At 35.1% G+C, this 17,392-nt stretch overlaps 3 protein-coding genes across 3 annotated transcripts; 2 read left to right on the top strand and 1 right to left on the bottom strand.

Annotated features, from left to right (window-relative positions):
- Positions 1–296: 296 nt before the first annotated feature.
- On the top strand, positions 297–4,676 carry LOC125201977 (zinc ion binding protein). The gene is made up of 12 exons (XM_089064168.1): positions 297–381; positions 458–539; positions 615–686; positions 1,020–1,090; positions 1,988–2,066; positions 2,154–2,228; positions 2,321–2,435; positions 2,584–2,641; positions 2,742–2,813; positions 3,582–3,712; positions 3,853–3,976; positions 4,285–4,676. The coding sequence occupies exons 2-12, from the start codon at positions 510–512 to the stop codon at positions 4,358–4,360; spliced, it is 903 nt and encodes a 300-aa protein (XP_088920294.1). The 5' UTR covers positions 297–381; positions 458–509; the 3' UTR covers positions 4,361–4,676.
- Positions 4,677–5,073: 397 nt separating this feature from the next.
- LOC125202532 (putative xyloglucan endotransglucosylase/hydrolase protein 7) lies at positions 5,074–6,504 on the bottom strand. The gene is made up of 4 exons (XM_048100941.2): positions 6,311–6,504; positions 6,135–6,235; positions 5,797–5,993; positions 5,074–5,724 (listed from the first exon to the last, which is right to left on the bottom strand). Exons 1-4 carry the CDS (start codon positions 6,501–6,503, stop codon positions 5,334–5,336), a joined length of 882 nt encoding a protein of 293 aa, XP_047956898.2. The 5' UTR covers position 6,504; the 3' UTR covers positions 5,074–5,333.
- A 9,693-nt stretch (positions 6,505–16,197) lies between these two features.
- LOC125206563 (EPIDERMAL PATTERNING FACTOR-like protein 2) lies at positions 16,198–17,069 on the top strand. Its single transcript, XM_048105833.2, has 2 exons — positions 16,198–16,472; positions 16,551–17,069. Exons 1-2 carry the CDS (start codon positions 16,352–16,354, stop codon positions 16,784–16,786), a joined length of 357 nt encoding a protein of 118 aa, XP_047961790.2. The 5' UTR covers positions 16,198–16,351; the 3' UTR covers positions 16,787–17,069.
- Positions 17,070–17,392: the final 323 nt, after the last annotated feature.

Here is a 17,392-nt window from a genome sequence, read left to right as displayed (position 1 = left end):
TTAAATGCATGTCTGTATTTCCAACGTTTCTCGAATTCTTTATCTTCCAAATTTCAATCAAATTTATTCAAAATAATGGGGTCGGGTAAATTCACATTTCAAATATTGGATGCAATCCAAAAAGTGGCTGCAATAAGCCAATGATATTTTCGTAACATTTAAATCTAACCTCTATTTAAAATCAGTATAGTTTAAATAGTTATTGGGCTAGATCCATTTTTTTGTACAATAAGTTGGGCTCCAATTGTGATAAGCCCATTATCAAACGAAAACTTTTTGCAGAAAAAAATAATACGACTCCAAAATAAAGTGCAATATTTGACCACCTCCGTTCGCTAATCGCCGCCGAGAAATTGGCCGGAACTGCACGGTTTTTCACATGTATGACGCAGTTTAAATGAAGCTGTGTATTCAATTTCCGGTTACTGTATAATTCACTCCAATTTTGCTCCACTAGTTTTAACTTCTATCAGAGACGGTGTTCGCTGCAATTGGATACTAATTTTGCTATGAATTCGGAGATGGAAATCGGCAGCAAGGTACATTTCACGCTTTCATTTGAATCTCGTAGACATTGGATGAATTGCTTGTTAATTGTGTCTCCGGCATTGTAGAAATTCACTGACAAAAATAGATGCCGGGAGCTGGCAATGTCGTCGTCATTCTGCCGCAGAATATACGCGGAGGTAATTTTCCCTTCAGATTTAATGAGGAATGTTGTCTAGCGTCTAGATATTAGGCATAAATTGTATACGAGTTTTTGACACAATGCGCATTGTTAATTTTTTGGTGTGTAGTAGTGTGTGTGCGTGTTTCCCCCAATGCGCTTCTGCACAATGTATATTCGATAACAGAGGCTACCTTTACCATTGGTGCAAAAGTGCTTAATTGAGTTGCAGATGTTCTTATATGTTATGACATTATCACTTATTCATCTTTTGATAAAATATGAAGGCTTTCACACTTAGATCATAGTATCATACTGCGGTTTTCTAGGATTAATTCGTGGACATCTACAGGTAGAAGAGGTTGGATGGGAGCACCTTGTCAAATTGGGGGAAGATCTGACATTTATTAGGTTCCGTATCATGTAAGCATATATGATTTACAATTACAATACTTAACACTGTACGTTTCTGTGAATTTTCAATGTGGCAGAGCATGTTGCATTTACTTTCTCGGAAATACCATTTCTTCAAGTGATGAGAAATGAAATAAACCAGTTCGTATGAGTGTGTGTACATGTGATTCACTAATAGTGGATTTGGAATATCACTCAGGAGAATTTATCATAGCATTAAGGCTTATGCCTAATGCTAGTTCTGTTTAATCAATGTGTATTATGTATGATGAGTTAAATGGGATGGGAAGTTGGGAACAAAGTAGTACTGCTATTGCGGACCAGGAAAGATGCTCCGAGTGATGTACAAAGTCCACTTTTCTTCATTTATCATAAACAAAATTATGACATGGAACTAGTCCAAGTATTTGAGCTTAGTTTCGAGTTTCGACTGCATGCATGTGAAGCACTTCTGCATGAGGCTCAATGCTCTTGGTGTAACATGGTCTATAGTAAGTGCTTACATAAAATGACCTTGAATGAGAGGGAGTGAGAACTATTTGTAAGTGTAGACTATGACCATTCATCTTTTTCGGTTATAGTCCTTGGTTGTAAATTTATTTGGCCTTAATTTTTTCTGGGCACATCACTCTTGTTGCACTCCAATTTACATAGAAAAGCTTTTTACTCAGAATCTACATATGCATATTAACAAGTGGATATATCAAATTGTAACGTTTCTGATTGTTACATTTCATTTTTCATCTTGCTTTTTGATGCATGAGTCTGAATAGATCGCCTTTACATTTCACCGAATAGGTAAAAACTTAATAAGACCCGGAAAACAGTCTATTGCTGTGTCATTTTTCATTATTACTGTTTATATTTTTCGTAGATGCTCTTAGTCATGAATGGTGCATATGCTAGGGACAATAAGAGGAGAACGCATATTCTGGAGATAACCCTGGATAAGACCTATCCAAGGTCTCCACCTTCATTATCAGCGGTTTGGATTTCTCCATGACCATTTCTTTTTTGGTTGATTGTTCTCCAGAAATTTGTGCAGGAACTAAGATCTTCATCATGCCCTCAGGATGTGCCTTATAATTCTCATCTGGAATGGTCATCAAACTCGAGATTAAGAGATGCTGTCCGGCAGTTTCAGAGGGTTGGTGGAAGTTTTCTCAATTTTGTTTCCAATTTTTAATTAATAAAACTTGTTTTGATGCATGATTTCTATTTGGTCATTGCTATGCCTAGCATGTGGATAAGCTCCAGGACTTTTGGTTGACTTTGGATGACATTGATCGGTCTTTTTGCGTAATTGATCCAAAGCACTCACACCTTGCAGTGTCGTATCGCCAGATAAAAATAGGTTAGTTTGTATGATTAGTATTTAGAGATCTTAAACATCACGGAAAAAATCATTTTACCAAATCAAATGCTGTCTATTGAACTAATTTTAATAACTCATACAGTTCCTAGGTTTATTGCTCATACTGCCAATATTGACTTTTTTCTAGGAAATGATTGCTGTCTTGTACTATCTATCAATGTCGATGATCCAAAATCCTTGCCAGAGTAGGATTCTCTAAACAAACAACACATATTTTAAAAATCTTTAGTACAATTAGTAATGGTATCAGAATATCTTGTACTGACTGGACTTTTTATCTGGTAGATGTCGCTTCCTTGGTTCAGATACGGAAGTCAACATTTTGAGAGATATTTGGAAGCAAAATTGTAAGAAATGGTATACTTTCAAAATCTTTTTTCACTATTTCTGCCGCCTTAAACAAGTTACTGGGTGAATGTGAATCTCTAGCATGTGGTTGTGCATAAGATAAGGTGCATGCTTATGGTTCTGATCTTCTGGATATCATGGATGAACCTGTTTTTTCTTAATTAGGGCTGTCCTATGTAAATGTTTGGCACAATATATGTGAACAGCAAAACACTACCAAGTGCTACTGATATTTTTGTTGTACTATGCTGTCAGATATTACCAATTTGACTTTGGCCCTAAAGTTAAAACCTCATATAAATGCTGAAACTTATTTTTTTAAAAATGGTGTTGTATTTAGCTCTATTTGCAAGATGATTAGGAACTAAAACTAACCTGCAGCGATTTCTGATAAATGTAAAGTTGTTATGGTTTAGATTATATATTGCGTACAGCATTAGCATGTCCAATTGGTGCGGTTAATTAAATTTCTTAGGTTAATTAAATTTCTTAGATGACAATTTTCATATTTCCTCCATCCAAACCTTTATCATTTGTTGTAAATATAGATAAAATTAAATCTTTTTGTCATATGATGTAGTATTTGGTCTTAGTTGCTTGAACCCTCATGAAGTAGTTTATTAGATACATCTGTTTATGCTGCCAAGTGTTGTGTCACTGCCATTGTACTGTTTATTTACGATCTTTAATCGATAAATACATACAGCTTCTTATGTTTGCTAATATATTCTCTTTGATTTTAGTTTATAAGTAATATTCACTTTTTTCTGGAGATAGGACAAGAGAAAAATCATGTCCTGAAAATTTTCTGCATATATTTGGCAATCAGTTGCCACAACCTTCACATCTCCAAAAGAGTGAGGAGCAGGTTGAATGTGGCATTTGTTATGCTCAATACCTTCCGACAGGTTCTATCTTCGACTTCCAATTTGCTGGAGTTGGCATTGCTGCTACCACTCACCACATGCTACCTCAAATTTTCTCACCATGCCTCTACCACCTAGTTGGAAACACATTCATAACAATCAGTTTTTTTCCTTGCTTCTAGATGATGAACTTGGTGCCAAGAGTGGAACTGCAACTGATTATTCATGTGAAAATGGGAACTGCAATCGAGCATTCCACAGTGTTTGTCTTGGCGATTGGCTCTGCTCTATTACAACGACAAGGCAGTAAGTTATGCTATTAACTTATACTCAATTTTATGTAAATGTTAATGATAACCATTAGGGATACTGAACTAAAAGCAGACAAAGCAGCAACAAGAAAGTAATTAACTTCTGTTCAAAGAGAAGAAACAAGAAAAAAGAAAAAAGAAAACGCGTATACTCCGTATTCCTTAAGTTCCGTAACCAGATACGGTTTCAGAATATAGTTCTGCATAGCATCGATGTACATTGCTAGATCTCTGAAATGAACCACCATCATACTTTGTATCTCCTATTTTCTTATGCTAATGTGCATCTGCATTTGAATTTAGGTCATTTGATGTTCTGTTCGGGAACTGCCCTTACTGTTCAGATCCCGTTGCAGTCAAACTCAGCATGAAGAAGTAAAATTTACTACATTAGAGAGCAAAACACCGGTTCCCATCTTGAATTGTGAAAGCGTATGTGAAGAATAGATCTAGTATTTGGTCTTGTAATCTATGTAGGCCATTGGAAATGTGTGTTGAGAGAACAAATCCCTAGTTTGCTTTACTATATTCAAATATGATGAGTTTTGGTATCGCATGAGAATCTCCGATTAAGATTTGGTGTGCAATACTACAGCTGGTAGTGATTGATATCTAGTCATGATTGGACCCACGCAATGACAGATTCTTCATCCTACAAGTTGAATTGCAACCCCTTTGGCTATGGGGCCTCCCTCTGTCTCTGCTTATCATATCCATATATCTTTAACACTGCACAATTTAGTTACTGCAATTCCAGTACCCCATCTCTTCTTCTCTTTTCCTATACATTACATTTTTGGAAACTAATGTCTGCTGTCCAAAAAGTACTATTGCATCATACAACTTTCCCAGACTTTTCTCGCAAAGTTTTCTTTTAGCTTTAAACGAGAACTCATTGACCATTGTCATTTTTTTCAGTACTAAAATCTACGATTTTTGACTGACTATAGGAGTTGAAGAAAAACATCAGATATCTTTACAAAAAATTAATAATATCCAATACTTGGACATGATTGGCTTACAATATACTATTAATTCATGGGAAAATATTGTTCCCTGGGTCTGGTGCAGGCCTGTTTTCCAAATGCAACATATCCCAAATAAAAATCTTCCATATCATAAGACAATAGTATATAATAATGGAAATGAATATAATTCAAGAAAGAATAACGGCTTTCTTGATAATACCATCACGCAAAAAAAAAACATATCGCTTTCAAGAATTACACCGACATCAGCTTCCCAATCCCATATTACAAGATATACACATTACAAGAAACTCAATACCAAACAAATAAACCCACACTTAGCTTGCTTTATAGTATAACATAGAGAATGAAGCATATATATGATCATATTCCGGCGAGACATTCGGGTGGGACGACAGGGAAGCGCGACCTGTCGGTGCAGTAGTCGTAGATCATGTGGTTGGTGCGCACCCAGCGGTAGCGCCTGGCAGCTTCCGGGGTGAGCTGCTGATAGGCTGCGCCCTCCCACCAGTTTCTGGGGTTGGAGGCGCAGGTAGCTGGCCCCGGAACCTGACAGCCTTCGATGTCGAAGTCTTTGTAGTAAGCGTAGAATGGGGCCTTGCTCCAGTTGATCTTCTCCAGGCCGCCTCTGGTGGCCCAGTCGTCGGCCTCCCATAGAGTGGAGTAGACTCCCATTGGTTGGAATTTTGGGTATGGAATTCCTCTTCTCTCATTGTTTTTGTACACTCTTATTGGCACTTCATCCACAGAGAATCTGCCAAAACCAAATTAAATATATAAAACATAATTATGATAATAAAATGGTGATGATGATGTGGGGACTTACATGATGTGGTGATGGTTCCAAAAGATGGTGTAAGTGTGGAAATCAAGAGAGGGGTCGAACCAGAGATTGATCCGTTGCTCCTTGTCACCTTTACCATGGGCGTACACATTGGTTTGAACGGTGTAGGGCTGTCCCGACCGGTTTCCCAAGAACTCAAAGTCCAGCTCATCGCGGACGTTGAATTGGTCTGATATCATCTGTACATGTATGTACACATCCACAAATTAGTATATATATATATATATATATAAGTTGAGACCCAAATGGTCTCAAAAGCAAAAACAACACACAATATCATACTCATAACAAAATAAATAAAAAAATGAAGGAATGAATACATAGAAGGCGGTGACGGTTCCAGCAGAGTCACCGGGGACGAGCTTGATCTTCATGCTCACACGTCCGAACAGATATTGGTTCTTGGAGGCGAACCCGCAGCCTTCAATAATATATGGGCTTCAAATGATTAATTAGTTGAAGAAAACAAGAAAATGGTATTAGTAAATAGTAATACCAGAGGATTGATCAAGAGTGAGCTGAATGGCTCTGCCGCCATCCAATTGGCGAACGTGGGAATCGGCCCATGCGACTCTGAAGTCCTGACTGAAGGTCGCAGGCCGACCATTGACGCTCAAACTAGACAATGCCAAACCCAAAATACATACTATCACTCCACTCAGCGCCATCTCTACTTGTAATATTAACATCCCATTCTGGGGGTATTTATATTCTACTACTCCTACATGGTAGAGACTAGAGACACAGCTTTCCACACAGCTAATTCTAAGCCGTCAAATGGACCCGCCATTTCTCTCTCTCTCTCTCATACATCACTTCCATTATAATCTCCTTTCTCAATTCCCAATTAGCCTCTTATTAATTTTACTTATGTTTGCTCTCATCAAATCATACTTAATCAGTTCATCTAATCATTTTTTTATGTTAACAGTACATAAATACAATTTTAATTTTCAGACCATAATACCCTTCAAATACTATGCCCCAAACTTAATTCTTCTAAAAATTCAACTTTGGTATATAATGGAATTAAGAAACAAAAATTCTCAACGCAATTGTCACCTGTAAAAAATTCGGAGTGTTAATGAGATTGTACGAACAAAGAGAGAATATGTTGTAAAGGTACAAAATGTTTTCTATAGGATGGGTATGTTATGGTTTGAAAAAAGTCTCAAAATGTGCAAAACCACTTTGAGAACTTCCATGATAGTAGTATATTTTTTTTGTGCGAATGCAAAGTTCAGATCCTATTTACGTATAGTTTGGTAAATTTTTGAATTTGAGTAAGTAGTACTCCTCCGTCTCACTCTAAGTGGAGCATTTGCTTTTTGGCACGGAATTTTTTGTAGTTTTGTTTTGTGAGTTAAGTGGAAAGAATAAAGTAAAAGAGATAGGAAAAAGTAGAGAAAATGATGTTTCTAATTTTAGAAATATGTTATTTAAAGTTGGACATTCCAAAAAGGAAAATGTGTTACTTAGAATTGGACGGAGGGAGTATTACTAAATGATATAGTAGTACATCTGTACATATAATAGTCTCTGTCATATTAATTGATTTTATCACCTTGTTTTAAAATTATAGATGGGGCAATGAATTTTGTGAAAGTGTGAAACACAATTAATGAGGTATAAGAGGCTCTAAATCTCGAAACGTGGGGAGTGAAGGAAGAGATGGTGTAGTAAATGAAATGGTGAAATGAAGTTTAAGAGGTGGAGTGGTGACGGCAGAGACATGGGGAAAGTGGTACCACACATTTGTTTTGTTAGCATGGAAATGGCCAAATATATAAATTCAATCTTTTTGTTTGGTGCAGCATATAACATTAAATGAGATGTCACCCAATCACTGTTCCAATCCAATGATAAAGAAAATTAATTTATCATGTATCCACATCCATATATAACACTCATAGTGCCAGATAAATTATGCTATTGCCACACCTATTCATGTGGTTAGACACTCCTAATGGTTGTTATACCAAAGACTATGGTTTATTGGGATGATACTAACACAACAATTCGGTTCTTATAATCAATATATACCTCATATAAGATATACAGAATGATATATATAACAAAGTACTAAAATTAATGAGAGATCTATCTAGAGTCTAGAGATGGAAGACTTCTTTAGTGGAGGAGGGAGGGCCAATATGGAGGATGTGGACTTGGTTTGACAGACAAGTATGCATATTAATTTGGCTAGATTTAGAATTTGCAGCTCAGCAGCCATCATAAATGTTTGATTAGTGACTAAATTTTCTAGAATCCTTTATTTTTTTGAGTAGGATAATTTCTTAAATATATTGTCGGTTGAAAGAGATCAGACTACTCCCCCAAAATTGAAAAATGGGAAGGGTTAGACTATAAATTTATTTTAAAATAGCAAGTAAGAATCATGATTTTTTTTGTAAAATATCTATAAATTTGTTGTGAAAATGTATTAATCCAAATAACAGGTTTATTGTTTATTCGCCCCCGATTCGATCCCTAAGACAATAAATTTACCAAACAAAGTGATTAATCTTCATAATCTAGCTAAGAATCATAAATAGTTCATAGTAATTTTTATTTCAGAATGAATTTTTGTTTTAGCCAATCTCATTAATTCATGAATGCACCTTTTATATGTAACTAGTATATATTTTTATATTTATAACTTTTATACTGATATTATTTGTTTTTCAACTGCGAACATCTTAATTTATACCGATATTGTTTAAATTAATAATGTAGGGGGGGGAAGGGGGGACAAAATAAATGGGATCATATTAACATATATATATCGTGTAAATAATGAGCTATAGAGTCTTGTTTATTATGTGCTGTATTAAAATTTTACTTAGTTAATTGATCGATTTTTCTACTTTTTAAATGATTAATTCATATCTGAATTTAATAAATATTATAAACCATGCATGATTAGCAATGGAAGGCTAATTATTCAAAAAGGGCAACAAATAGGGGTTGTAGGCTATTGTAGCAAACTGGCAATAAGATTAAAACTTGAAAACGTAAGTTAATAAGTGGCCCGTGAAAGGCAATGTGGGCCTTTGAGCTGGTGGGCCTAATTTGGAGTCAGATAAGAGACGCCCAGCGCCACATAATCTCTCTCTCAACTCTCAAGGATCAATCGCCCTCATTATTTCTGCTACAAATTTATGAAATTGTATTGGATCTACACTGCATCCATAGTTTTATGCATACGTGGACTCAGTATCACCTTTTAATACATATTCATTTTTAGCACTTTCTCTGTAAATAGTACTCCAAGATCATCCGCAACAGGACGCCCTAGCCGATAGGCTCGTATTAGGACTAATAAAAAACAACTCTTATTATATCACTACGACTTAATTCCTACAACATGCCACCTCATCAGACTTCCACGGCTCAGTAATAGGCTAGCTCTAGGATTAGCCGCCGCCTTAGCCAATCAAACAAATTCACAAATACGAAATTAAAAATTTGACACGAATACGGAGTAAGTGCAATAACAAATTCACTAGCCATTTTTTTATTATCTATAGATGAGAAATGAAGAGAGGAGGAAGAGAAACTCGTTAACACAAGTGGTGCAAATGAAATGAAGTTCATCGAACCGGATATATAGAGTTGGAATATTTAAAAAGAAAAAAGAAAAAATGCGCTCACCGATTGTCAGCCGATCGCGTCACCACAATAGTGGACGAGCAATCGGCTAACACCCTCCGACCGCGCCCTAGTGATGCACTATTTTTTAGCACTAAAAATACCTGCAAGTTTACAGGGTAGATCTAGTATAGCTAAAGGTCAATATCGGGATATCGAACACAGGGAATAAGATTGCAACTGGCTATCATATACTAAGTGTCATATACTATCTAGAGACACGCATTATTTTTGGTTTTTGGTTTTATAAACCAGACATAAATATAAATAAATAAAAGAAAATAAAATAATACAAAACAGGCTAAAGAATGTAGAGTTTTAGAATCCAACTAATATAACCTAGTGATGATTAATCTAATAGAACCTTTACCTTTATGTGTCTCCGGGATTATTAGGAAAGTCGCGATTATCAGATAAGCCCTCTCTCGAGTGTACCTATCCAGTAGATTAGACTCTAACTATCAAAGTCTCCTTCTAATAGATTAGATTCTAACTCCTTAAGTTCCTAAGACTCAAGCCCTCACAAAGGGACCCCTCTCTCGAGTGCAGATAAACCTATGTGTTGTACTCGTTCCTTTTACCACGTAAAACTAGCTATCTCTCGATTAATCTAGTTAAACGAACATAGCTCTAAAGTTGGCCAGACAAAAGAACAATAAAAGCACAAGAACAAGCAAAATAATCACAAGAGCTAGGAAAAAGTTCACTTCAATAAATCAAAACATGTTCATAATAGTCTTCACCAAAAACCATACAAAAGATATTTAACTACTCATAGACAAGTAGTAAAAATCAATAAAAGTACTAGACATGAAAGAAATTGATAAAACCCAAGGTTGAATCTTCAATCTTCAGTCTTCTCTTGTCTTCAGTCTTCTCTTGTCTGGATCTGCAGAGCTCTGCTCCAATGGAAGATGGATGATTTTATGTGTGGATTGTAGGATGGAAGAAGGTAGAGAGGGATAAGGATTGGAGGCTCTGAGATGAATTATGAATTAGGTTAAGGAGGTATTTATAGGCTAGAAAAAGGTTTAGAATGGTAAATAATATTCTCCAATTAATTGAAAATAAACCCTAAACCCTAAATATGATATTTTCAAATCCTTCAATTAAAAGGAGAGATTTGGGCAATAATATATTCCTTCCTTGAATTTCCGCCAGCTTTGACTGCAATGCGCAATGTTCGTAGAATAGTCATAACTTTCTCCACAGAACTCCGATTGAGACGATCAAGGTATCCACGAGAAGCTCTTTCGAAGACGAAGAGAATGGTATGAATTAAGCACTGATTGGACTTCAAAATCGTTGGAAGAATGGACTCGAACAGAGGCTGTTGCACCTTGGCCTTTTTGCACCTTTTTTCTATCTTTTTCTATCATTTATCAACAAACACATCAAAAATACCAAATGTATAACATATGTAATTTAAGAACATAATTTGCATGATTAACATTTAAAACAAGTCAAATCTAGTCCTTATAAACATGCAAAATCCGTGTTTGTCACCTAGTGCTCGTCCATGCCGCGTTAGTCCGTCCCGTTCGTCTGCTATTGCGAATGCTCTAATTACACAATTTTAAGTCACAAAAAAACTTATGACGAGAGTAAATTAAACCTATCGAGTAAATCTCATTTAGCCCACAATCACATATTTTAACTACGGTAAAAGGTCTATTTTGTCCCATCATTTGAAGTGTTTATCCGAAAAGGTCTATCATTTAGGTAATTATCATTTAGTACTCGTCACTTTATTTTCGGGATAAAATTTCATGTAAAATTTTATGGCGATTTGAAAGTCGACATGACATCTGAAATTACACGCCAATTACCCAAATTAAACATTGTTTTTATGAAAAATTACACATTAATACTTAATCGAGGTGTAATTTCGATTGTAACGTTGATATTTTGATGGTTAGGATATTAAAAAAAAAAACATTTTATTCTAAAAATTAAAGCAATGGGTACTAAATATAATTACTTAAATGGTGTGATATTTTCAAGTAAATATGAGACGAAATTGAACATTTACCTTGTTAACTATAAAATATATTCACTTTTATTGATAATATACCCATGCATAAATAAGAATTAGATTAAAAGGCAATTCATTTGACATAGTAAACATATTTAAAACTTACATAAGTACAAGTAATATACTACTATATCATATTTAGCTTCTATGAATACATGGAGTATTAAATGTAAATTTAAGTATTTTTCAATTTTCATGAACATCAATTTTGCGATAATGGCAACTAGACTGATTGTCGTTATATGGGTGTTTGATAGAGAATGATGGATATGCTTCCGTACAGTTTATTACTAGCATTTAACTTTGTTTTATTAATAAGAATAAGAGAGGTTCACTAGAGATCCATACTATACATTCAAAGTTACTCTTCTTTCATTATTTTGATATTGAATTTGATGGCTTATATATTCACGGTAAGTCTAAAGAAATTTGTTATTTGTATTTTGTATTCAATAATGAAAATAATTTATTAGATTAAGATGTAAACCACTATCTTAATTTAAGTTGGTTATATGGTCAAGTCAGTCATTAGCTCAGGAACCTATCACGTTCTCCACTCTTGGATAATGTTTATTGATGCATGTCTGTGTTAATTGGTCAAAATATGACATTGACACCACACAATTTTGATATGCTAAAAATACAAAAACATCAACAAGTATGACATAAAGATAATTGTGTCAAATCATACTCAACTATGCATTTTTATTTTTTCATGTGGTAGTAGTATTTATTGTTTTTAACTTTAGAAATGGATCGGAGGAGTGGTAGAATTTTGAATCCTACAATTCACTACTTAGAAACTCAAGTGTATTTAGTGTCCCTTTAGAAAAATGTAAAACTACTCTTTTCATAATAAAATGGATAACATATCCTCTTTTAATACTATGAAACGATGAAAATACCTTCGAATGAGCACATGCTAAATTGAACACTTCGAAAATGCCCAAAAGTGAGGAGTGGATGCCATACAACTCATGTCTAGTTTTGTGCTTTAACTTTATAATAAGGGCCAAAATGGAGTACTGTTTTATAGTGTGAGTTTTATTTGCTACCACTTGTACTTTGTATTGCAATTGCATTTATTGGAAAAAGGGGTTCTGTCAGGAAAATCAAATTCACTGTCATCTAACATTATTCTCAATCCTAATCTAAAAAATGAATTTCATGAAAAGTTCGATTTTGACAATCGGAAATTGTTGTTTTGAACTCTCATGTGCTTCTCTAAATACTCAGTTCGAATTCATAGTTAGTGTCTTGGTGACGTCTTTCCATTAGAGCATCTGCAACGCGAAGAATGCTTTCCATCCATTTAGGGGAATGATGATATCGGAATGCACATTTTGTCCCCCATCTATTATGCGTCTATGAGTTGTTTAGCTGATTTTGTTTATCATTTTTTGTTTATTATGCTCATAATTTTGTTGCTTAGCTCAACAGGTTTGGAGTGCATTTTTTTATTTCACCGACCAATATTTATTTTTATCATTATTTTAGTTTTTGCATTTTTCTTTATCTAGTCTTTATTTTAATTGTTTAATATTCATTATTTTGTTTTAATTAATTAATAAATTTGTATTTTAAGTACTTTTCTACATGAAATTACATTTTCTTCAAATCTGAGTAATAAAGATTTTTAACTCATACTATCATAGGAGATAAAATATAGTAATCCACATAGTACTATATTTTACTGTATCTCGTATAAAGTAATAGTACTAGACATACTATATTCATAACTAGAGATTGTAGATTGAAATGTAATTAAAATGGGGAATGCCTACATCGAAAGGGGTTAAGGTTATCAAATGGAGTATCAAGTTTATTTGTACAGGCTCATAGTCATAGGAAATTACTATAATTCACAATTTTACAGTATAAATTGAGTTTGAGATGATATAAGATCCCTGGCCTATACAGAGATAGAGGGTCTACACTCTGAATGAAATAAATATATGCATGGGTGAGAGATGTACTTAGACATATCAGAATTAAATAGGGTTCATCATTCATTATTTAAATTATTTACATGGACTTAGACCCTGCAACCACCTTGTCCCTACTGCACCGGTCCACATATTTAATGACATGCATGCAAGCCTAGTGATTTCAAATTTTCTTTTAATTTCTTCTTTATTATCCTATAAATTAATATTTACCAATTTTGAGAGCCTTTTACGTGGATACATTTCTTAAGTGAGGCCGACGCAATTTGAGCCCAGAGCTTTTGGTTTTTCGTAAGAAGCCCAATTCTAATCTTCTTGGTCCATTTAAATAGACCATTTTGGTGTTGGGCCAGCTTCTATGCCTTCCACCAGTTTTTGTTTCTTTTGTCATCACAGCCCAATAATATTTATAACTAAAGGGGCTATTATACTTTAATACTTGCATTAACAAGATTAAAATTTGAGATGACCTCTATCTCTACGCAATATTTGTGATAGAAGAATCAAATTGTTTTGAATGGAACAGAGCAATTCATATGTAATCTAGTGCTTTAAGACACGACAGCATACACTATCAAGATTCAAGACATGTCAAGAGAACAAAATGATCCATATATGCTTTATACTTTAAGGGGCGGTGGTTTGGTAGGATAAATGACTTATCTATCTTGGAATTCTATGAATAAAAATAACCTAAAATATGTGTTTTTATCATATGTATAAATTATATTTGCTTCACTTTTTACTCAGAGCATAAACACTACACTACGACAAACCATGCGTGGACACCGTGTAACACGCAAAATTGTGTTTCTACACAACTTGTGTATCATGATCTCAAGCCTCTGCATGTTGCACAATCATGCGCTAGAGCCAATCAATTTGAATCAAACATATCACAAGATCGAGCGAACCGAGAGAAAACATAGAAATCTTAGTTACTTGAATTCGAAATTAATTAAGGCTATAAAGTCATATTCCTTTTTGGACTGTCTCATTGCAGTTGATTCATTTACTTTTTTGGCAAAAAGCAACCCTCCTTATTTCTATTACTTTATTTCATATCCTACTTTAGTTTCTCTCCACTAAACTTACTTAACATAATTTTCTTAAATTATATGCCAAAAAAAATGCATCTACAATATAAAGAAGTACAATCTACTAATCATGACTTACTAAATAATTTAAATCTTTAGACCTTAGGATATTGATCTAATGATGTGAATGCCCTCAAATATATGAAAGGAGTAGCAAGATTTTAAACTTGATAATCTTACACTCGCTCCTTCCTATTACGTGCGACTCGTATTTTTTGAAATATTGATTAGTATTTAAGCAAAATACTCTCTCAGTCCTCCAGTAGGAGTCCAATTTTTGAGCGTCATGAGTTTTAAGAAATGTTAAAAAAAGTTGGTGGAAAAAAGTTAGTAGAATAAGAGTGCCCATATTGGTGGCTCTCTTGGGCATGCCCAACAAACTTGGCCCTGCCCATGAAAACTTGGTCACTACAATGGTGGCCTGGAGGGCCACCAATTAAAATTATTTTCTTACATTTTTTGTTATAATTTAATTTAGCTAGAGTAAAAATTATTGGACTATAATAATTAAAAAAATCTAAATTAATTTTAAAAAAATTGACAATTACAAGTAAATATATTTATTGAAAATTCGAATTTTAATTATTTCCGTAATTAGGGGGTGAATTGAAATCACAATCCTTAATTAAAAAGTTGACCAATTTAATAGGGATTTAGTTTTAGAGATCGATTTGTTTCAATTAATGCTAAATTTTTTAAAACTGTCAGCTCTGTCACATACTCTCTCTATCTCTCTCCCCACTTCATCTTCTCCAAAATGCTACAAATACAATTAACACAAAAACTGAAAAAAAAAAAAATTGAAGCCATGAACAGGGCCGCGGCTCTTGGCCCGCGCAGTGGCGAGCCGCGCCTCGCGCCCAAGGGCATCGGCCTGGCCGAGAGCTCGGCTCTCTCTCGTCCACCCCCCTGGGCCATGTCCCTCTCTCGCCTCGGTAGTGGGGTGCCGCGCCTGGGCCGACTCCGGGCCAAGGGCCGCGGCCCTCCCACTGTGGACGCTCTAAGGGTCACACTTGTATATATTAGTACTCCCTCCGTCCCACATTTGTAGTAACATTTAGTTATGGCACGGCTTTTAAGGAATTGGTGGAGTGTGTAATTAATAAAGTGAGAGGTGGAGTGTGTAATAAATGAAGTGTGTTGGTGGAGTGAGATGATGGAGTGTGTAATAAATGAAGTGAGATGATGGAGTGTGTAATAAATTAAGTGAGTTGGTGGGTCCCTTTTTGACTTTTTGGTTTGTTATTTTTGTTTTGATTTATTTTAATGCAGATAATGGCATTTGAGTGTAATTTTAGTGAATAATGGGGTAAAATTTTATGTGCAAATATGGTAAATTCTAAATGTTACTCCAAATGTGGGACGGACTTTTATGGCAAAATGTTACTACAAATCTGGGACGGAGGGAGTAGTTTTTAATGAAATGTGAGTGGAATGAGTTAGTGAAATATGAGACTCTATTATCATTTATGGTAAAAGTGAACCGGGACTCCTGTTCGCGGACGGACTAAAATGGAAAAAAGGGACTCATATTTGCGGACGGAGGGAGTATAACAAAATTACTAGCCTCCATTTTATCATCACTTCACCTTTCTACTTTATTTTCATTTTAAAATTAATGGTGAAAGGTGTGACGGGGGGAGTATATATGATAGGCAAATTATAGAGTCTGAATGGCTGTGTATGCGTTGTCAAAACTCCCATCATCCTGTCTCCATTTTGAGCCATCTCTGTTGATGTAGATTTATCCACTGCCAACTATATATTTCCACTTATCGAAAATCTAAACTGCAAACTAAAATTGTTTCATGGTAGCTCATTCTCACTCCCAATCCCAATATCAAATGGGCTTCTGCTGCGCCCAACATCTCATTTTCTCCATTCCACTTCTCCTTCTCCTCATTTCCACCACATTATTCAACGTTGAAGGTACATCTCTGCATGCATTCACTCACATGAATATGATATAATTAGTCCTAAGCTTCAATTTTTGTATTTATGTTTCAGGCCGAAAACTAGCTCAAACACCTCACAACTCCCAAGTAGAGGAAGAGAAGACAATGTGGAGAGCCCAAATCGGATCAAGGCCGCCTCGGTGCGAGCGGCAATGCAGCACCTGCACCCGCTGCGAGGCCATCCAAGTCCCCACCAACGCCCGCATCAACAACTCCGACCAAGCCAACTCCAATTACAAGCCCATGAGCTGGAAATGTAAATGCGGAAATCTCATTTTCAACCCTTGATTTTACTATTAAATTAGTAGTACTAGTATTATTTCAATTTGGAAAGCAATTAGGGGCTCTTTTTGTGGGCATCTCCAACTTTTCCTAATTTGTGTGTATATTATAGTAAATGCAATCTTACCCGCCAGATTGATGGGGGCAATCATATAGTAGTAGCCAGTAGGAGTAGTATATAAATGCATGATTTGATGATATCGCAGCAGAAGAGATCCTCATTTGTACAATATGGCATATTAAAAGATCTGTGCCTTTGGAATCGGTCCATCCACGTCCAGACAATAAATCCTTTGCTACTTCTAGCTAAACCCCACCCTACCTATAAATCAAGCACAATTCCTGTATTACTATGCGTCTATTGTCTCACTCTCAATTTCAACTAAATTCAATTTTCAATTTGATGGAGTATTGTATTTGGAATTTATGTGACACCGTTACGATGGGTCTTTCATTGGCAGAGGAAATTGAGGCGGACACGCAATATCAATTATCCAAAATCGCTACACATTTGTATGTGTTGATGATTTACATGTGTAGCTAGGTGTACATAGGCATGCATGCAGGTGTTTTTTCAAGAAATTTTGTCACATCATCATTTCATTTCATTGT

The sequence above is a fragment of the Salvia hispanica genome, chromosome 2, assembly GCF_029641045.1.
Source record: "Salvia hispanica isolate PSC_SH4W2 chromosome 2, Shi_PSC_v1, whole genome shotgun sequence".
Lineage (NCBI taxonomy): Eukaryota > Viridiplantae > Streptophyta > Magnoliopsida > Lamiales > Lamiaceae > Salvia > Salvia hispanica.
The sequence above is the reverse complement of the archived record's forward strand: the minus strand, read 5'-3'. Positions and strand labels throughout refer to the sequence as shown.

What these genes read in the sequence shown, in the direction of transcription:
- LOC125201977 (XM_089064168.1), top strand. Translation starts at nt 510, where the DNA reads ATGAATTCGGAGATGGAAATCGGCAGCAAG. An exon ending in GCCGCAGAATATACGCGGAG is followed by an intron (nt 687 to 1,019) that starts GTAATTTTCCCT and finishes GGACATCTACAG; the next exon opens with GTAGAAGAGGTTGGATGGGA. An exon ending in CTGTCCGGCAGTTTCAGAGG is followed by an intron (nt 2,229 to 2,320) that starts GTTGGTGGAAGT and finishes TGCTATGCCTAG; the next exon opens with CATGTGGATAAGCTCCAGGA.
- LOC125202532 (XM_048100941.2), bottom strand. Translation starts at nt 6,503, where the DNA reads ATGTTAATATTACAAGTAGAGATGGCGCTGAGTGGAGTGATAGTATGT. An exon ending in CACTCTTGATCAATCCTCTG is followed by an intron (nt 6,236 to 6,310) that starts GTATTACTATTT and finishes ATATTATTGAAG; the next exon opens with GCTGCGGGTTCGCCTCCAAG. An exon ending in GAACCGTCACCGCCTTCTAT is followed by an intron (nt 5,994 to 6,134) that starts GTATTCATTCCT and finishes ATACATGTACAG; the next exon opens with ATGATATCAGACCAATTCAA.
- LOC125206563 (XM_048105833.2), top strand. Translation starts at nt 16,352, where the DNA reads ATGGTAGCTCATTCTCACTCCCAATCCCAATATCAAATGGGCTTCTGC. An exon ending in CACATTATTCAACGTTGAAG is followed by an intron (nt 16,473 to 16,550) that starts GTACATCTCTGC and finishes TTTATGTTTCAG; the next exon opens with GCCGAAAACTAGCTCAAACA.